The sequence below is a fragment of the Gorilla gorilla genome, chromosome 4 (assembly GCF_029281585.2).
Source record: "Gorilla gorilla gorilla isolate KB3781 chromosome 4, NHGRI_mGorGor1-v2.1_pri, whole genome shotgun sequence".
Taxonomy (NCBI): domain Eukaryota; kingdom Metazoa; phylum Chordata; class Mammalia; order Primates; family Hominidae; genus Gorilla; species Gorilla gorilla.
In genome coordinates, this window is record NC_073228.2 from 53,057,312 (window position 1) to 53,074,509 (window position 17,198).

Consider the following 17,198-nt stretch of genomic DNA (forward strand, 5'->3'; position numbering starts at 1 on the left):
ACGCCTGTAATCCTAGCACTTTGGGAGGCCGAGGCGGGCAGATCATGAGGTCAGGAGATCGAGACCATCCTGGCCAACATGGTGAAACCCCGTCACTACTAAAAAATACAAAAAATTAGCTGGGTGTGGGGGCAGGCGCCTGTAGTCCCAGCTACTTGGGAGGCTGAGGCAGGAGAATGGCGTGAACCTGGGAGGCGGAGCTTGCAGCGAGCAGAGATCGCGCCACTGCACTCCAGCCTGAGCTACAAGAGCAAGACTCTGTCTCAAAAAAAAAAAAAAAAAAAAAAAAATAGGCAGATGTGGTTGTTCATGCCTGTAGTCTCAGCTGCTCGGGAGGCTGAGGGGCTTCATCCTGGGAGGTAGAGATTGCAATGAGCCAAGATTGCACAATTGTACTCCATCCTGGGTAATGGGAGTGAAACCCTGTCTCAAAAATAATAATAATAATAATAAGGGAACGTTCCAAAACCTCATCTGGACTTGTATTTATCTGAATCTTTTACAATAGACTAAAGTAGTGGTTACCAAATTCTGGCTGAATTATTATTATATAGGTGTTTTATTAAAAATAGAGAATTTGCAGCCGGGCGTGGTGGTTTATGCCTGTAATCCCAGCACTTTGGGAGGCCCAGGTGGGTGGATCACGAAGTCAGGAGATGGAGACAATCCTGCCTAACACAGTGAAACACTGTCTCTACTAAAAATACAAAAAAAATTAGCTGGGCGTGGTGGCGGGTGCCTATAGTCCCAGCTACTCGGGAGGCTGAGGCAGGAGAATGGCATGAACCCGGGAGGCGGAGCTTGCAGTGAGCCGAGATCGCGCCACTGCACTCCAGCCTGGGCAACAGAGGGAGACTCTGTCTCAAAAAAAAAAAAAAGAGATTTTGCATTTATGGTTTAGGAACCTCTTTAATACAGATTTCTGAGGTAGTTTTTATGTTAGCTAGGTTAGGAAACCACTAGCATAGTGCATTTACTAAAAAGATATCTTTTCAGCCTAATTAGTAATTGATTGGCATTTATAATATCAGCTGATGAAAACATTCACTGTGGAGACTTTTCTGCACTTTTTTGAGTAGTAGGTTTTTTCAGGATACTTTGTGGTTGGAATACAATAGGTAACTAAATAGCACTCGTTAACTGTTCTTTTTGCCCAGGCTCTTCCTGGTCAGCAGCACTGCTATTTCCTCAACAAGGATGCTCCTCTTCCAGATGGCCGAAGTCTACAGGGAACCCTTGTTAGCAAAATCACCTTTCAGCACCCTGGCCGAGTTCCTCTTATCCTAAATCTGATCAGACACCAAGTGGCCTATAACACCCTCATTGGAAGCTGTGTCAAAAGAACTATTCTGAAAGAAGGTACTGCCTTTCCTTTGATATGCTTACTGGAAGATGGAAACTTACTTCTCCAGTGGTTCTTTAATTGGTGGCCCATCAGAATCACCTGTAGAACTTTAAAAAGTTTTTTTTTTTTCTTAATTTGGCGTAAAAATCAAGCAAATTAGCTGCACGTGGTGGTGCACGACTGTAGTCCCACCTACTTGGGAGGCTGAGGAAGGAGAATCGCTTGAACCCGGGAGGCGGGGGTTGCAGTGAGCTTAGATCATGCCATTGCACTCCAGCCTGGGTGACAGAGCAAGACTCTGTCTCAAAAAAAAAAAAAAAAAAAATTTCAAACGTGTGGAGCTTTTAACACTACAGATGATGGCCAGGTGTGGTGGCTCACGCCTGTAATCCCAGCACTTTGGGAGGCCAAGGTGGGCAAATCACTTGAGCCCATGATTTGAGATCGGTCTGAGGAACATGGCAAAACCCCATCTCTAGAAAAAAGTAGCCAGTTGTGGTGGTGTGCGCCTGTGGTTCCAGCTACTCGGGATCCTGAGGCAGGAGGATTGTCACTTGAGCCTGGGAGGCAGAGATTGCAGTGAGCTCAGATTGCACCACTGCACTCCAACCTGGGTAACACAGTAAGACCCTGAATCAAAAACAAAACACCAGGCTGAGTGCAGTGGTTTGTGCCTGTAATCCCAGCACTTTGGGAGGCCAAGGTGGGCAGATCACGAGGTCAAGAGATTGAGACCATCCTGGCCAACTAGTGAAACCCGGTCTCTACTAAAAATACAAAAATTAGCTGGGTGTGGTGGTATACACCTGTAGTCCCAGCTACTTGGGAGTCTTAGGAGAATCACTTGAACCCGGGAGGCGGAGGTTGCACTGAGCTTAGATCATGCCACTGTACTCCAGTGTGGGTGACAGAATGAGACTCCCTTTCAAAAAAAAAAAAAAAAAATCACAGATGCTATGTTTCCACAGGAAGATGAACTGAATGATAATCTCAGTGGGAAGAGTTGGGAATCTAAACTCCACAAATCATTTTGATGGAACCAGTCTGTAGACTAGCATTTGGAGACCACTGCTTTTTGCAATGTTCTTAACTCTTTCTGAACATAGTAATGTAACTGGGTATTTTAGGGGCTGTACCCTGTAGCAGATATACATAAGGTAGAACTTGGAATGGTGTAGTCAGAGAGGCTTTTTTTTTTTTTTTTTTTTTGAGACAGGGTCTCACTCTGTTGCCCAGACTGAACCACAGTGGCATGATAACAGCTTTCTGCTGCCTCTACCTCCTTGGCTCAAGCGATCCTCCTGCCTTAGCCTCCCAAGTAGGTGGGGCTATAGGCATGTACCACCAAGCCTGGCTAATTTTTTCTGTAGAGACAGGGTGTCTCTATGTTGCCCATGTTCATCTCTAACTCCTGGGCTGAAGCGATCCTCTTGACTAGGCCTCCCAAGGTGCTGGGATAATAGGTGCCACCGTGCTTGGCCAGTTTTAGGTTAAATTTTAGGTTGTTAGGAGAGTGCTTCCCAGGTTTAGTTCTGAGTATGTTTTCTCTCTCCATTGTTTGGAGAACTTAATCTTACAGTTTTAAGAAGGTTTAGCCCTTTTTTCTCTCAGGATTCTGGAATGCTGATGATTTTTTTTTTTTTTTTTGAGACGGAGTCTCACTCTGTTCCCCAGGCTGGAGTGCAGTGGCATGATCTTGGCCCACTGCAACCTCCGCCTCCCAGGTTCAAGCGATTCTCCTGCGTCAGCCTCTGGCTAATTGTTTAAATTTTTTTTAGTAGAGATGGGGTTTCACCATCATGGCCAGGCTGGTCTCGAACTCCTGACCTCGTGATCCACCCTCCTAGGCCTCCCAAAGTGCTGGGATTACAGGCGTGAGCCATGGCACCCAGCCTAAATGCTGATGATTTTCAAAGACAGTTGGCTATTAGAAGCTTTGCTGTAAATTTTGGCTGTTCTAGCTAACCATAGTTAATTTTAAAAATCTTAAGTCAGAAGCGCTCTGTTGATAGATATGTGTCAGTGCCAGTGATAGACAATAAGAAATAGGGAAGGCAAATCAGATCTCTTTTATTTTTATTTATTTATTTTTTGTTTGTTTGTTTTTTGAGATGGAGTCTCGCTCTGTCGCCCAGGCTGGAGTGCAGTGGCGCAATTTCGGCTCACTGCAAGCTCTGCCTCCTGAGTTCACGTCATTCTCCTGCCTCAGCCTCCCAAGTAGCTGGGACTACAGGCACCCGCCATCACGCCCGGCTAATTTTTTTGTATTTTTAGTAGAAACGGGGTGTCACCGTGTTAGCTAGGATGGTCTCGATCTCCTGACCTCGTGATCTGCCCGCCTGAGCCTCCCAAAGTGTTGGGATTACAGGCGTGAGCCACCACGCCTGGCCTTTTTGTTTTTTTTTTTTGAGACGGAGCCTTGCTTGGTCACCCAGGCTGGAGTGCAGTGGTGTGATCTTCACTCACTGCAACCTCTGCCTCCTGGGTTCAAGGAATTCTCTTGCTTCAGCCTTCCAAGTAGCTCGGATTACAAGTATCCACCACCATGCCAGGCTAATCTTTGTAGTTTTACCAGAGACGGGGTTTCGTCGAGTTGGCCAGGCTGGTTTTGAACTCGTGACCTCAGTGGTCTGCCTGCCTCGGCCTCCCAAAGTGTTGGGATTACATGCGTGAGCCACCATGCCTGGGCTTTTTTTTCTTGATACAGGGTCTTGCTCTGTTATCAAGATTGGAAAGCAGTGGTACAGTCATAGTTCACTTTGGCCTCAAACTCCTGGGCTCAAGTGATACTTTTCCCTCTGGCTCCTCAAGTCGCTGGACTATAGGCATGCACCTCTACATCTAGTCAAATTTTAAAGAAATTTATATTATACTTTTTATTTCAGTGTACATATTTATACAGCAACATTTTTTTTGTAGAGATGGGGTCTTGCCATGTTGTGTAGGATAGTCTTGAGCTCCTGGCCTCAGGCGATCCTCCCACCTCAGCGTCCCAAAGTGTTGGGATTACAGGCGTGAGCCACTGTGCTGGGCCAGGAGATTCTTCTCATGGAAATAAAAATTGCTTTAGAAATGAGAAATTTTTAGTAGTTGGAGTAATAACATAGAGCATATATGTTCAAAGTTGTGGCACTTCTGTTTCATGTGTTAAAATGCCTTAAGAAGTCTCCAGATAGCTTTAGGGCATTTAAAAATGAGTTTTCATAAGGCAGTTATGGAGCTAATCCTACAGAGAGGCATGCTTTTTACAAAGAAAGTATATGATCCTTGTGTCTAGGCTGCTAGCACATCTGGCATAAGAACATATGATGATGGCTAGATATACGTGGAATAAATACATTATTTTAGATTATAGCCTCTATATCTCTGCTTGCCAAACTATGGGCTGCACATCTAACAGCTGCAAACACTTGATAGAAAGCAGAGTTTATGGCAGTGGTTCTGGATATCTGCTTATCAAGTAGAATGAGACACTCGGCCACTTTTATTTTCAGAATTCACTTTTACATTTTAGGGATTAAGTTTCTTCATCTTGGAAAATTGAAAGTCTAGCTACTTTTGTTCTGGAGAAATTTATAACAAACTGGCAGGTTCCTTGGAATCTGATTCCTTCTGTCATCTGTGGATGACATAGTAGGTTTTGTATGTGAAAAAAGTGTGCGATTTAGTTTCCAAGGAGGGAGAGAGAATTTCAGTCTGTACATTTAAGGAATGTTATTTGTGTGAAGTCTTTTTTTTTTTTTTTTGAGACAGAGCGTTGCTCTGTTTCCCAGGCTGGGGTTCAGTGACATGATCTCGGTTCACTGCAACCCTTGCCTCCCAGGTTGAAACGATTCTCCTGTCTCAGCCTTCTGAGTAGCTAAGATTACAGGCGTGCGCCACCACACCCGGCTAATTTTTTTTTTTTTTTTTTTTTGAGATGGAGTCTTACTCTTGCCCAGGCTGGAGTGCAGTGGCACGATCTCAGCTCACTGCAACCTCCGCCTCCTAGGTTCAAGTGATTCTCCTGCCTCAGCCTCCTGAGTAGCTGGGATTACAGGCGTGTGCCACCACGCCCGGCTAATTTTGTATTTTGTATTTTTAGTAGAGATGGGGTTTGTCCATGTTGGTCAGGCTTGTCTCGAACTCCTGACCTCAGGTGATGAGCCCACCTCAGCCTCTCAAAGTTCTGGGATTACAGGCCTGAGCCACTGCATCCGGCCTCTTTTTTTTTCTTTTTAGTGGAGTTGGGGTTTCGCCATGTTGGCCAGGCTGGTCTTGAACTCCTGACCTCAGGTAATCCACCTGCCTTGGCCTCCCAAACTGCTGGGATTACAGGCGTGAGCCACCGTGCCCGGCCTGTGTGAAGTCTTATATTTGGTTGTTTTATGATCTTTCTCTTTGCCTTTTAGATTCTCCTGGGCTCCTCCAATTTGAAGTGTGTCCTCTCTCAGAGTCTCGTTTCAGCGTATCTTTTCAGCACCCTGTGAATGACTCCCTGGTGTGTGGTGAGTTGTGTGGGTGGCTAACACCTCTCATGGAGCGGTTTGGTCCCTATGTCTTTTTTGGAAAGTCGGAAGCTAAATCTAAAACAATTTCCTATGTATTTTGTCTTTCAGTGGTAATGGATGTGCAGGACTCAACACATGTGAGCTGTAAACTCTACAAAGGGGTGTCGGATGCGCTGATCTGCACAGATGACTTCATTGCCAAAGTTGTTCAAAGGTAGCCTTGGCCCTTTTTCATCTGAGTCCCATTTAGAGATGTATAAAGAATGTTGTTGAGTAGGGTGCGGTGGCTCACGCCTGTAATCCCCACACTTTGGGAGGCCGAGGCGGGTGGATCACGAGGTCAGAAGATCGAGACCATTCTGGCTAACATGGTGAAACCCCATCTCTACTAAAAATACAAAAATTAGTCAGGCACGATGGCGGGCACGTGTAGTAACACAGCTACTCGGGAGGCTGATGCAGAAGAATAACTTGAACCTGGGAGGTGGAGGTTGCAGTGAGCCAAGATTGCGCCATTGCACTCCAGCCTGACGACAGAGCAAGACTCCGTGTTTTTGTTTTTGTTTTTTTAAAAAAAAAAAAGGCCAGGCATGGTGGCTCACGCCTGTAATCCCAGCACTTTGGGAGGTGAAGGCGGGTGGATCACGAGGTGAGGAGATTGAGACCATCCTGGCTAACACAGTGAAACCCCGTCTCTACTAAAAATACAAAAAATTAGCCCGGCATGGCGGCGGGCGCCTGTAGTCCCAGCTACTGGGGAGGCTGAGGCAGGAGAATGGCATGATCCCGGGAGGTGGAGCTTGCAGTGAGCCGAGATCATGCCACTGTACTCCAGCCTGGGCAACAGAGTGAGACTCTGTCTCAAAAAAAAAAAAAAAAATGTTGTTTTCAGAATTAGCATGAATTTCAAATAAAGGAGCAATTTAGTTATTGCTTTGATTTCACCCTTCTCTGCTTTCGGATTCAAAGTAATCTAAGCTTTGTTTTTTTTTTTGAGATGGAGTCTTGCTCTGACGCCCAGATTGTACAGTGGTACAACCTTGGCTCACTGCAACCTCTGCCTCCCGGGTTCAAGTGATTCTCCTGCCTCACCCTCCCGAGTAGCTAGGATTACAGGCATGTGCTACCACACCTGACTCATTTTTGTATTTTTAGTAGAGACGGGGTTTTACCATGTTGGCCAGGCTGGTCTCGAACTCCTGACCTCAGGTGATCTGCCTGCCTTGGCCTCCCAAAGTTCTGGGATTACAGGCGTGAGCCACTGCACACAGCCAGCTTTGTTTTTTTTTTTTTTTTTTAATGATATTACTATAAGAGTAATGGGAAGTAAAGTAGGTAGCTTCAGGCCTGGAATTATGGTACTTTAAGGCAGGAGAAAGCCATAATAAAATACGGATATTTTTCTTACCTATCCTGTGTGCCAATTCTTCATAGATGTGACATTTTTATCTTTTTATTCTTTTATTTTTTTATTTTGAGATAAGAGTCTCACTCTGTTACCCAGGCTGGAGTGCAGTGGCGTGATGATGGCTCATTGAAGTGTTGACCTCCGAGGTTCAGGTTATCCTTCCACCTAGACCTCCTGAGTAGCTGGTACTGCAGGCGTGAGCCACTGTGTCTGCCTGAGCAGATTTCACAACTTAAATGTTAGGCTGGGCGTGGCAGTGCATGCCTGTAATCCAGCACTTTGGGAGGCCAAGGCGGGCAGATTACTTGAGGTCAGGAGTTCGAGACCAGCCTGGCCAACATGTTGAGATGTCATCTCTATAAAAATACAAAAATTAACCGGGCATGGTGGTATCCGTCTGTCATTCTAGCTACTTGAGAGGCTGAGGCAGGAGAATCACTTGAACCTGGGAATCGGAGGTTGCGGTGAGCCAAGATTGCGCCACTGTTCTTTAGCCTGGGTGATGGAGTGAGACTGTCTCTAAACAAACAAACAAACGGAGGTTGTGGTGAGCCGAGATCACGCCACTGTTCTTTAGCCTGGGTGATGGAGTGAGATTCTGTCTCAAAACAAACAAACTAACTAACTAAATAAATAAAAATATAAAAATTAGCCAGGTGTGGTGGCAGGTGCCTATAATCCCAGCTACTCAGGAGGCTGAGGTGGGAGAATTGCTTGAACCTGGGAGGCAGAGGCTGCAGTGAGCCGAGATTGTGCCACTCCACTCCAGCCTGGTAGACAGAGCAAGATGCATTCTCAAAACAAACAAAAAGCCAACTTAATTGTTACGTGATAGTTAAGCCAGTATGCATCCCAGAACTATTAATATGTAATTTTTTGAGATTTTTCTACAGCTGGGTCTGGCAGCCTATTTTTGTAAATAAATTTTATTGGAACACTGCTGTTCATTTACATGTCTGTGGCAGATTTCTAGGTAATATTGCAGAGTAGGTGAACAGGAAACATGACCTACAAAGCCTAACATATTACTATATGGCCTTATAAGAAAAATTTGCGGCCGGGTGCGGGGGTCACCCCTGTAATCCTAGCACTGTGGGAGGCTGAGGGGGGTAAATCACGAGGTCAGGAGTTCAAGACCAGCCTGGCCAAGATGGTGAAACCCCATCTCTACTAAAAATACAAAAATTAGCTGGGCGTGGTGGCGGGCTTCTGTAATCCCAGCTACTTGGGAGGCTGAGGCAGAGAATTGCTTGAACCTGGGAGGCGGAAGTTGCAGTAAGCCAAGATCATGCCACTGCACTCCAGCCTGGATAACAGAGCGAGACTCTGTCTCCAATTAAAAAAAAAAAAAAAAGAAAGAAAAATTTGCTGGCTGGGTGTGGTGGCTCACGCCTATAATCCCAGCACTTTGGGAGGTGGGTGGATCGCCTGAGGTCAGGAGTTCGAGACCAGCCTGACTGACATGGAGAAACCCTGTCTCTACTAAAAATACAGAATTAGCTGGGCGTGATGGCGCATGGCTGTAATCCCAGCTACTCGAGAGGCTGAGGCAGGAGAATCACTTGAACCTGGGAGGTGGAGGTTGCAGTGAGCCGAGATCGCACCATTGCACTCCAGCCTGGGCAACAAGAGCAAAACTCCGTTTCAAAAAAAAAAAAAGAAAGAAAAAAAAATTTGCTGACATATGTTCTAGAGCAAAACGTTTGCAAACTGAGGTTTATGAATATAAATTTATCTGGAAAATAAAAAGTGCTTTGCTTTAAAATAAATAAGATTTATAACAGAAATAGCACTTTTTATAATAGTGTAGGTTTGGGATGATCTAAGTCATTAAGGTTTAGTACTTGTTGGGTCAAGAGATTTTTCTTTTCTTTTCTTTTTTTTTTTTTTTTTGAGATGGAGTCTCGTACTGTCACCTGGGCTGGAGTGCCATGGCGCGATCTCAGCTCACTGCAACCTCTGCTTCCCGGGTTCAAGCAATTCTGCCTCAGCCTCCCAAGTAGTTGGGATTACAGGCACCTGCCACCATGCCCAGCTAATTTTTTGTATTTTTTTTTTTTTTTTAGTAGAGATGGGGTTTCACTATGTTGGCCAGGCTGGTCTCAAAACTCATGACCCTGTGATCCGCCCGCCTCGGCCTCCCAAAGTGCTGGGATTACAGGCGTGAGCCACCCCGACCGGCGGAGATTTTTCTAATGGTTCCTTAATTAAAATAAATTATGTATCCCTGTAATTACCATATGAAGCCCCCCCACCGAGGACGACATTTTCTTTTTTCCTTTGAAATGAAGTCTTGCCCTGTCACCAAGGCTGGCGTGCAATGGGACGATCTTGGCTCACTGCGATCTCTGCCTCCTGGGTTCAAGTGATTCTCCTGTCTACCCTTCCTGAGTAGCTGGGAGTACAGCTGTGCACCGCCACGGCTGGCTAATTTTTTGTATTTTTAGTAGAGACAGGGTTTCACCCCGCTGGCCAGGCTGGTCTCAAACTCCTGACCCGAAGTGATCCACCCTCCTCGGCCTTCCAAAGTGCTGGGATTGCAGGAGTGAGCCACCGCGCCCGACCTAAGGAGGCATTTTTTTTTTTGAGACGGAGTCTCGCTCTGTTGCCAAGCTGGAGTGCAGTGGTGTGATCTCAGTGCAATGCAACCTCCGCCTCCCTTGTTCAAGCAGTTCTCCTGCCTCAACCTCCCGAGTAGCTGGGATTACAGGCACGCGCCACCACGCCTAGCTAATTTTTGTATTTTTAGTAGAGATGGGGTTTCACCATGTTGGCCAGGATGGTGTCGATCTCCTGACCTCATGTTCCATCTGCCTCGGCCTCCCAAAGTGCTGGGATTACAGGCGTGAGCCACTGTGCCCGGCCCCTAAGGAGGCATTTTCTTACTGAGTCCCATTATTACCAATTTTCTTTTAGTTAAGTTTGAAATTCAATTATTTGGACTCTTGTTTATAGTTTGCTTTTGTTTTGTGATTCATAAGAGGTTGACAATTTTATGTTGGGTTAGATTTTTAGAATGTATTTACCCAAAGCTCTGGTATTTGATAGAACTATTTTTGTCTTACAGATTATTTGCCCTACCTGAAAACTGCTTACTGCAAAACTCTGATGTTATATCTAAATCTCAGGTCTCATTCAGCAGCTATTGCAATGTTAACTTTGTTTTCTTCTTTATTTTGCAGATGTATGTCCATCCCTGTGACGATGAGGGCTATTCGGAGGAAAGCTGAAACCATTCAAGCCGACACCCCAGCACTGTCCCTCATTGCAGAGACAGTTGAAGACATGGTGAAAAAGAACCTGCCCCCGGCTAGCAGCCCAGGGTATGGCATGACCACAGGCAACAACCCAATGAGTGGTACCACTACACCAACCAACACCTTTCCGGGGGGTCCCATTACCACCTTGTTTAATATGAGCATGAGCATCAAAGATCGGCATGAGTCGGTGGGCCATGGGGAGGACTTCAGCAAGGTGTCTCAGAACCCAATTCTTACCAGTTTGTTGCAAATCACAGGGAACGGGGGGTCTACCATTGGCTCGAGTCCGACCCCTCCTCATCACACGCCGCCACCTGTCTCTTCGATGGCCGGCAACACCAAGAACCACCCGATGCTCATGAACCTTCTTAAAGATAATCCTGCCCAGGATTTCTCAACCCTTTATGGAAGCAGCCCTTTAGAAAGGCAGAACTCCTCTTCCGGCTCACCCCGCATGGAAATATGCTCGGGGAGCAACAAGACCAAGAAAAAGAAGTCATCAAGATTACCACCTGAGAAACCAAAGCACCAGACTGAAGATGACTTTCAGAGGGAGCTATTTTCAATGGATGTTGACTCACAGAACCCTATCTTTGATGTCAACATGACAGCTGACACGCTGGATACGCCACACATCACTCCAGCTCCAAGCCAGTGTAGCACTCCCCCAACAACTTACCCACAACCAGTACCTCACCCCCAACCCAGTATTCAAAGGATGGTCCGACTATCCAGTTCAGACAGCATTGGCCCAGATGTAACTGACATCCTTTCAGACATTGCAGAAGAAGCTTCTAAACTTCCCAGCACTAGTGATGATTGCCCAGCCATTGGCACCCCTCTTCGAGATTCTTCAAGCTCTGGGCATTCTCAGAGTACCCTCTTTGACTCTGATGTCTTTCAAACTAACAATAATGAAAATCCATACACTGATCCAGCTGATCTTATTGCAGATGCTGCTGGAAGCCCCAGTAGTGACTCTCCTACCAATCATTTTTTTCATGATGGAGTAGATTTCAATCCTGATTTATTGAACAGCCAGAGCCAAAGTGGTTTTGGAGAAGAATATTTTGATGAAAGCAGCCAAAGTGGGGATAATGATGATTTCAAAGGATTTGCATCTCAGGCACTAAATACTTTGGGGGTGCCAATGCTTGGAGGCGATAATGGGGAGACCAAGTTTAAGGGCAATAACCAAGCCGACACAGTTGATTTCAGTATTATTTCAGTAGCCGGCAAAGCTTTAGCTCCTGCAGATCTTATGGAGCATCACAGTGGTAGTCAGGGTCCTTTACTGACCACTGGTGACTTAGGGAAAGAAAAGACTCAAAAGAGGGTAAAGGAAGGCAATGGCACCAGTAATAGTACTCTCTCGGGGCCCGGATTAGACAGCAAACCAGGGAAGCGCAGTCGGACCCCTTCTAATGATGGGAAAAGCAAAGATAAGCCTCCAAAGCGGAAGAAGGCAGACACTGAGGGAAAGTCTCCATCTCATAGTTCTTCTAACAGACCTTTTACCCCACCTACCAGTACAGGTGGATCTAAATCTCCAGGCAGTTCAGGAAGATCTCAGACTCCCCCAGGTGTTGCCACACCACCCATTCCCAAAATCACTATTCAGATTCCTAAGGGAACAGTGATGGTGGGCAAGCCTTCCTCTCACAGTCAGTATACCAGCAGTGGTTCTGTGTCTTCCTCAGGCAGCAAAAGCCACCATAGCCATTCTTCCTCCTCTTCCTCATCTGCTTCCACCTCAGGGAAGATGAAAAGCAGTAAATCGGAAGGTTCATCAAGTTCCAAGTTAAGTAGCAGTATGTATTCTAGTCAGGGGTCTTCTGGATCTAGCCAGTCCAAAAATTCATCCCAGTCTGGGGGGAAGCCAGGCTCCTCTCCCGTAACCAAGCATGGACTGAGCAGTGGCTCTAGCAGCACCAAGATGAAACCTCAAGGAAAGCCATCATCACTTATGAATCCTTCTTTAAGTAAACCAAACATATCCCCTTCTCATTCAAGGCCACCTGGAGGCTCTGACAAGCTTGCCTCTCCAATGAAGCCTGTTCCTGGAACTCCTCCATCCTCTAAAGCCAAGTCCCCTATCAGTTCAGGTTCTGGTGGTTCTCATATGTCTGGAACTAGTTCAAGCTCTGGCATGAAGTCATCTTCAGGGTTAGGATCCTCAGGCTCGTTGTCCCAGAAAACTCCCCCATCATCTAATTCCTGTACGGCATCTTCCTCCTCCTTTTCCTCAAGTGGCTCTTCCATGTCATCCTCTCAGAACCAGCATGGGAGTTCTAAAGGAAAATCTCCCAGCAGAAACAAGAAGCCGTCCTTGACAGCTGTCATAGATAAACTGAAGCATGGGGTTGTCACCAGTGGCCCTGGGGGTGAAGACCCACTGGACGGCCAGATGGGGGTGAGCACAAATTCTTCCAGCCATCCTATGTCCTCCAAACATAACATGTCAGGAGGAGAGTTTCAGGGCAAGCGTGAGAAAAGTGATAAAGACAAATCAAAGGTTTCCACCTCCGGGAGTTCAGTGGATTCTTCTAAGAAGACCTCAGAGTCAAAAAATGTGGGGAGCACAGGTGTGGCAAAAATTATCATCAGTAAGCATGATGGAGGCTCCCCTAGCATTAAAGCCAAAGTGACTTTGCAGAAACCTGGGGAAAGTAGTGGAGAAGGGCTTAGGCCTCAAATGGCTTCTTCTAAAAACTATGGCTCTCCACTCATCAGTGGTTCCACTCCAAAGCATGAGCGTGGCTCTCCCAGCCATAGTAAGTCACCAGCATATACCCCCCAGAATCTGGACAGTGAAAGTGAGTCAGGCTCCTCCATAGCAGAGAAATCTTATCAGAATAGTCCCAGCTCAGATGATGGTATCCGACCACTTCCAGAATACAGCACAGAGAAACATAAGAAGCACAAAAAGGAAAAGAAGAAAGTAAAAGACAAAGATAGGGACCGAGACCGGGACAAAGACCGAGACAAGAAAAAATCTCATAGCATCAAGCCAGAGAGTTGGTCCAAATCACCCATCTCTTCAGACCAGTCCTTGTCTATGACAAGTAACACAATCTTATCTGCAGACAGACCCTCAAGGCTCAGCCCAGACTTTATGATTGGGGAGGAAGATGATGATCTTATGGATGTGGCCCTGATTGGGAATTAGGAACCTTATTTCCTAAAAGAAACAGGGCCAGAGGAAAAAAAACTATTGATAAGTTTATAGACAAACCACCATAAGGGGTGAGTCAGACAGGTCTGATTTGGTTAAGAATCCTAAATGGCATGGCTTTGACATCAAGCTGGGTGAATTAGAAAGGCATATCCAGACCCTATTAAAGAAACCACAGGGTTTGATTCTGGTTACCAAGATGTCTTCTTTGTTCCTGTGCCAGAAAGAAAGTTAAAATACTTGCTTAAGAAAGGGAGGGGGGTGGGAGGGGTGTAGGGAGAGGGAAGGGAGGGAAACAGTTTTGTGGGAAATATTCATATATATTTTCTTCTCCCTTTTTCCATTTTTAGGCCATGTTTTAAACTCATCTTAGTGCATGTATATGAAGGGCTGGGCAGAAAATGAAAAAGCAATACATTCCTTGATGCATTTGCATGAAGGTTGTTCAACTTTGTTTGAGGTAGTTGTCCGTTTGAGTCATGGGCAAATGAAGGACTTTGGTCATTTTGGACACTTAAGTAATGTTTGGTGTCTGTTTCTTAGGAGTGACTGGGGGAGGGAAGATTATTTTAGCTATTTATTTGTAATATTTTAACCCTTTATCTGTTTGTTTTTATACAGTGTTTCGTTCTAAATCTATGAGGTTTAGGGTTCAAAATGATGGAGGGCCGAAGAGCAAGGCTTATATGGTGGTAGGGAGCTTATAGCTTGTGCTAATACTGTAGCATCAAGCCCAAGCAAATTAGTCAGAGCCCGCCTTTAGAGTTAAATATAATAGAAAAACCAAAATGATATTTTTATTTTAGGAGGGTTTAGATAGGGTTCAGAGATCATAGGAATATTAGGAGTTACCTCTCTGTGGAGGTATTGACTTGTAATCTCATTTTCCTTTAAAAAAAAAAAAAAGCTAAGGTGGCTTGTTGGGATGTAAACATGTTTTCAGATGCAGTAAGGTTTAGTGTAGGACAGCCTTCCTGACCCGGTGGCATGAAAACCATTACAGAATTAATAGTTCTCCTACTTCCACAATGTGCCAAAAGTCTGCATCCCAGCATTTTGTTTGCAGGAGAACTGATGCCATTCCTAAGAGCTGAACTCACTGTTTCTCTTCATCACAAGGAGAAGGAGTCCAAACTTTAATCACTGCACTGTATGCTCCCTGAGATAAAACAGTAAAAAAATCCGCAGCCATAGTTCACTTAAAACAATTTCAAGCTCACTTTTGAAGTAATGGGGGCCTGGAATGCTAGGTGAGCATGAAGATAAACCCTTGCTACTATGTAGCAACCCAATTGGACCTTTTTGGAGAAATAGGTCTGAGTCTGGATTCTGGGGGACATCAATAAGAGCCCTTCACATAAAAATATAGAAATCCAGGAGACTGTTTTGAGTGCAACAGAAGTTCTCAGTATTTGGAGGGTCCTCTCAAAAATTCTGCGGCCTTACTTTGATATTGACACCTGCACTGTGCCATTCCTGATTATTCCATTCAGGATCTGTATCAGCGGGATGGGGCATGGTCCCCAGCACAACTCTTCTGGGTTAAAAAAAAAAAAGCCAGGTGATTCCTTTGTGTGTTATGTCGTAAGTGGAGTGACTTCATCATATATGGAAGAAGATTTCTATATTCAGCTTTTTCTGCAGGTTGGAGTCAGCATAGAGTTGGAAAATCAGCTTTGGCTTTCTTTCCTGTCTCATTTCCTCTAGTGTTCTCCTTTTTATGGTCATCAGCTCTCAACAACTCTGCCACTTTTGTGTCCCAAGGTAATAAGATGTAGGAAACAAAACATTGTAAAGTGGAGCAAGAAAAGTTATCAGTTAACCACATCAGAGTCAAATGTCTTGGGTGACACTAAGGAGGATATGGGCAGGTGATACCAGAGTGCTTTATCTTGTGATGTTGATACAGTAGCAGCCTCTCAGACATTCAGCCAGGTTGGATTTCTCATGAGTTTGTCACCTAGTTTTGAATCCTATCCCGTTGGTTTCTGCAGAAAAAAAAAAAAAAATTTACGTGGTTTTTAAAATTTGTTCTGAGTGGGGAGAATCTTAGGGGGAATGTACTGAATAGTATCAGGGGCTCAGCTCCCCCAAGCAGGGCCAACAAATACCAAAATGAGTAAACTGGGAAGCTTTTCTCTCTTTCTGTCTTCATCCCAGATCAAAGAATCCCGAGTTAGGATCTGGATGAAGGATAAGCCCCTGAATTGTCGATGGGCTCACCCCCACACTGACCCAGCATCTGAACTTGCTTAACAGGGAGCCGGGGCTAAACTGCTTCACCCTGCCTGAGAACCAGGGAGCACTGCATTTCTCCACAGGGTGGAGGAGAAGAGGCAGAATAAACCAAGCCTGGGACACCTCCCTCCTGTCTAGGTGTACTCATTCTTCTGTTTCAAAAGAAGGCAAGGACATGAAGTCAACTTCTACCTATCTTCTGCTGCTGGTGTCTTATGTATTCTCAGTGTGACCTGATTCCTCTTCTGTCTTTTGACTTAACATTAGGGGTTCTTGGTCATAACCTGCTCTGATGTACATAAAGATTTCAGGTTCAATATCAATGTGTCTTAAAACAGAAGTATTTTAGCGGGTGGGGGGTGGGGTGGTGGGGACAAACAATGCAGGATATAATTGCCAAAACCAGGCTTGAGGTTGGTGACTCTTGAAAGATTTTCTTTCTTCAGGCCTAGATCAGAAAATTAAGTGCAGCAATATCATGAATTCTCAGAAGCCCTTTCAGGGAGCCAGTGAGTCATACAGTGTCCACAGTTGAGTCACTTAAAGATGTCAGTATACGAAACATTATTCACAATCCTTGGGCAATCTCATTTTTTTTTCCTTCTCCCCTCCTCCCCTGCCCCCCTTACATTTCTATCCTTGAGTTAGTTTTGGAGGGGCAGGAAGTACTTAACATCTCAGAAGCTAGATTGGGAAACATGCTCAGCTATAAGAACTGAGCTTTAAATTTTGAGTTTAAAAATGTACATCAGGAGCAGCTGGGGAGGGTCTTTTTTTAAAAAAATCTTTCAAATTTGGTTTTCTGTGCATATGGCCGTTTTGTAAATACTTTGGGGTTTTTCATTTTTTTGAAAGTAGATGAAATCTGTTGTGGGATTTTTTTCCCGAAACATTACAAAATAACCTGTTTATTTACATGCAAATAAACTTCTTTGATAAAAAGTAATTTGCCTGTGTGTAATAAAATTTTAGCCTTTGAATACTTTTTTCATTTGTTCAAAACTCCAGTCAATTTTAAAGAGTCAGTCAACAGTAAATGTCTTCCCTGAGTACTACTTGAAATGGGTCCACTGGTAACTGACGGAGCTGTGAAACTTGTCTTCATTCTATTACTCTGTAGGCCAGTTTTTCTATCCTTTGCCTTTTTTTTTTTTTTTTTCGAGATGGAGTCTCGCTGTGTCGCCCAGGCTGGAGTGCAGTGGCACAATCTTGGCTCACTACAACCTCCGCCTCCCGGGTTCAAGCAATTCTGCCTCAGCCTCCCGAGTAGCTGGGATTAGAG

The 17,198-nt window shown here is 45.0% G+C and overlaps 1 protein-coding gene across 2 annotated transcripts in view; it reads left to right on the top strand.

Annotated features, from left to right (window-relative positions):
- Window positions 1-16,862, top strand: part of MED1 (mediator complex subunit 1) — a 47,374-nt gene extending 30,512 nt beyond the window's left edge. Inside the window, exons 14-18 of one of the 2 annotated variants that reach the window (XR_010133808.1) lie at window positions 1,158-1,359; window positions 5,737-5,832; window positions 5,944-6,049; window positions 10,426-13,749; window positions 15,839-16,862. Coding sequence is in view for 1 of the 2 variants with exons in the window: in XM_055388262.2 (XP_055244237.2) it covers window positions 1,158-1,359; window positions 5,737-5,832; window positions 5,944-6,049; window positions 10,426-13,672 (3,651 nt within the window). In the remaining variant the exon portion in view is untranslated. Of the gene's footprint in view, window positions 1-1,157; window positions 1,360-5,736; window positions 5,833-5,943; window positions 6,050-10,425 lie in introns of both variants that reach the window. The other variant, XM_055388262.2, reaches the window with a different exon arrangement.
- Window positions 16,863-17,198: the final 336 nt, after the last annotated feature.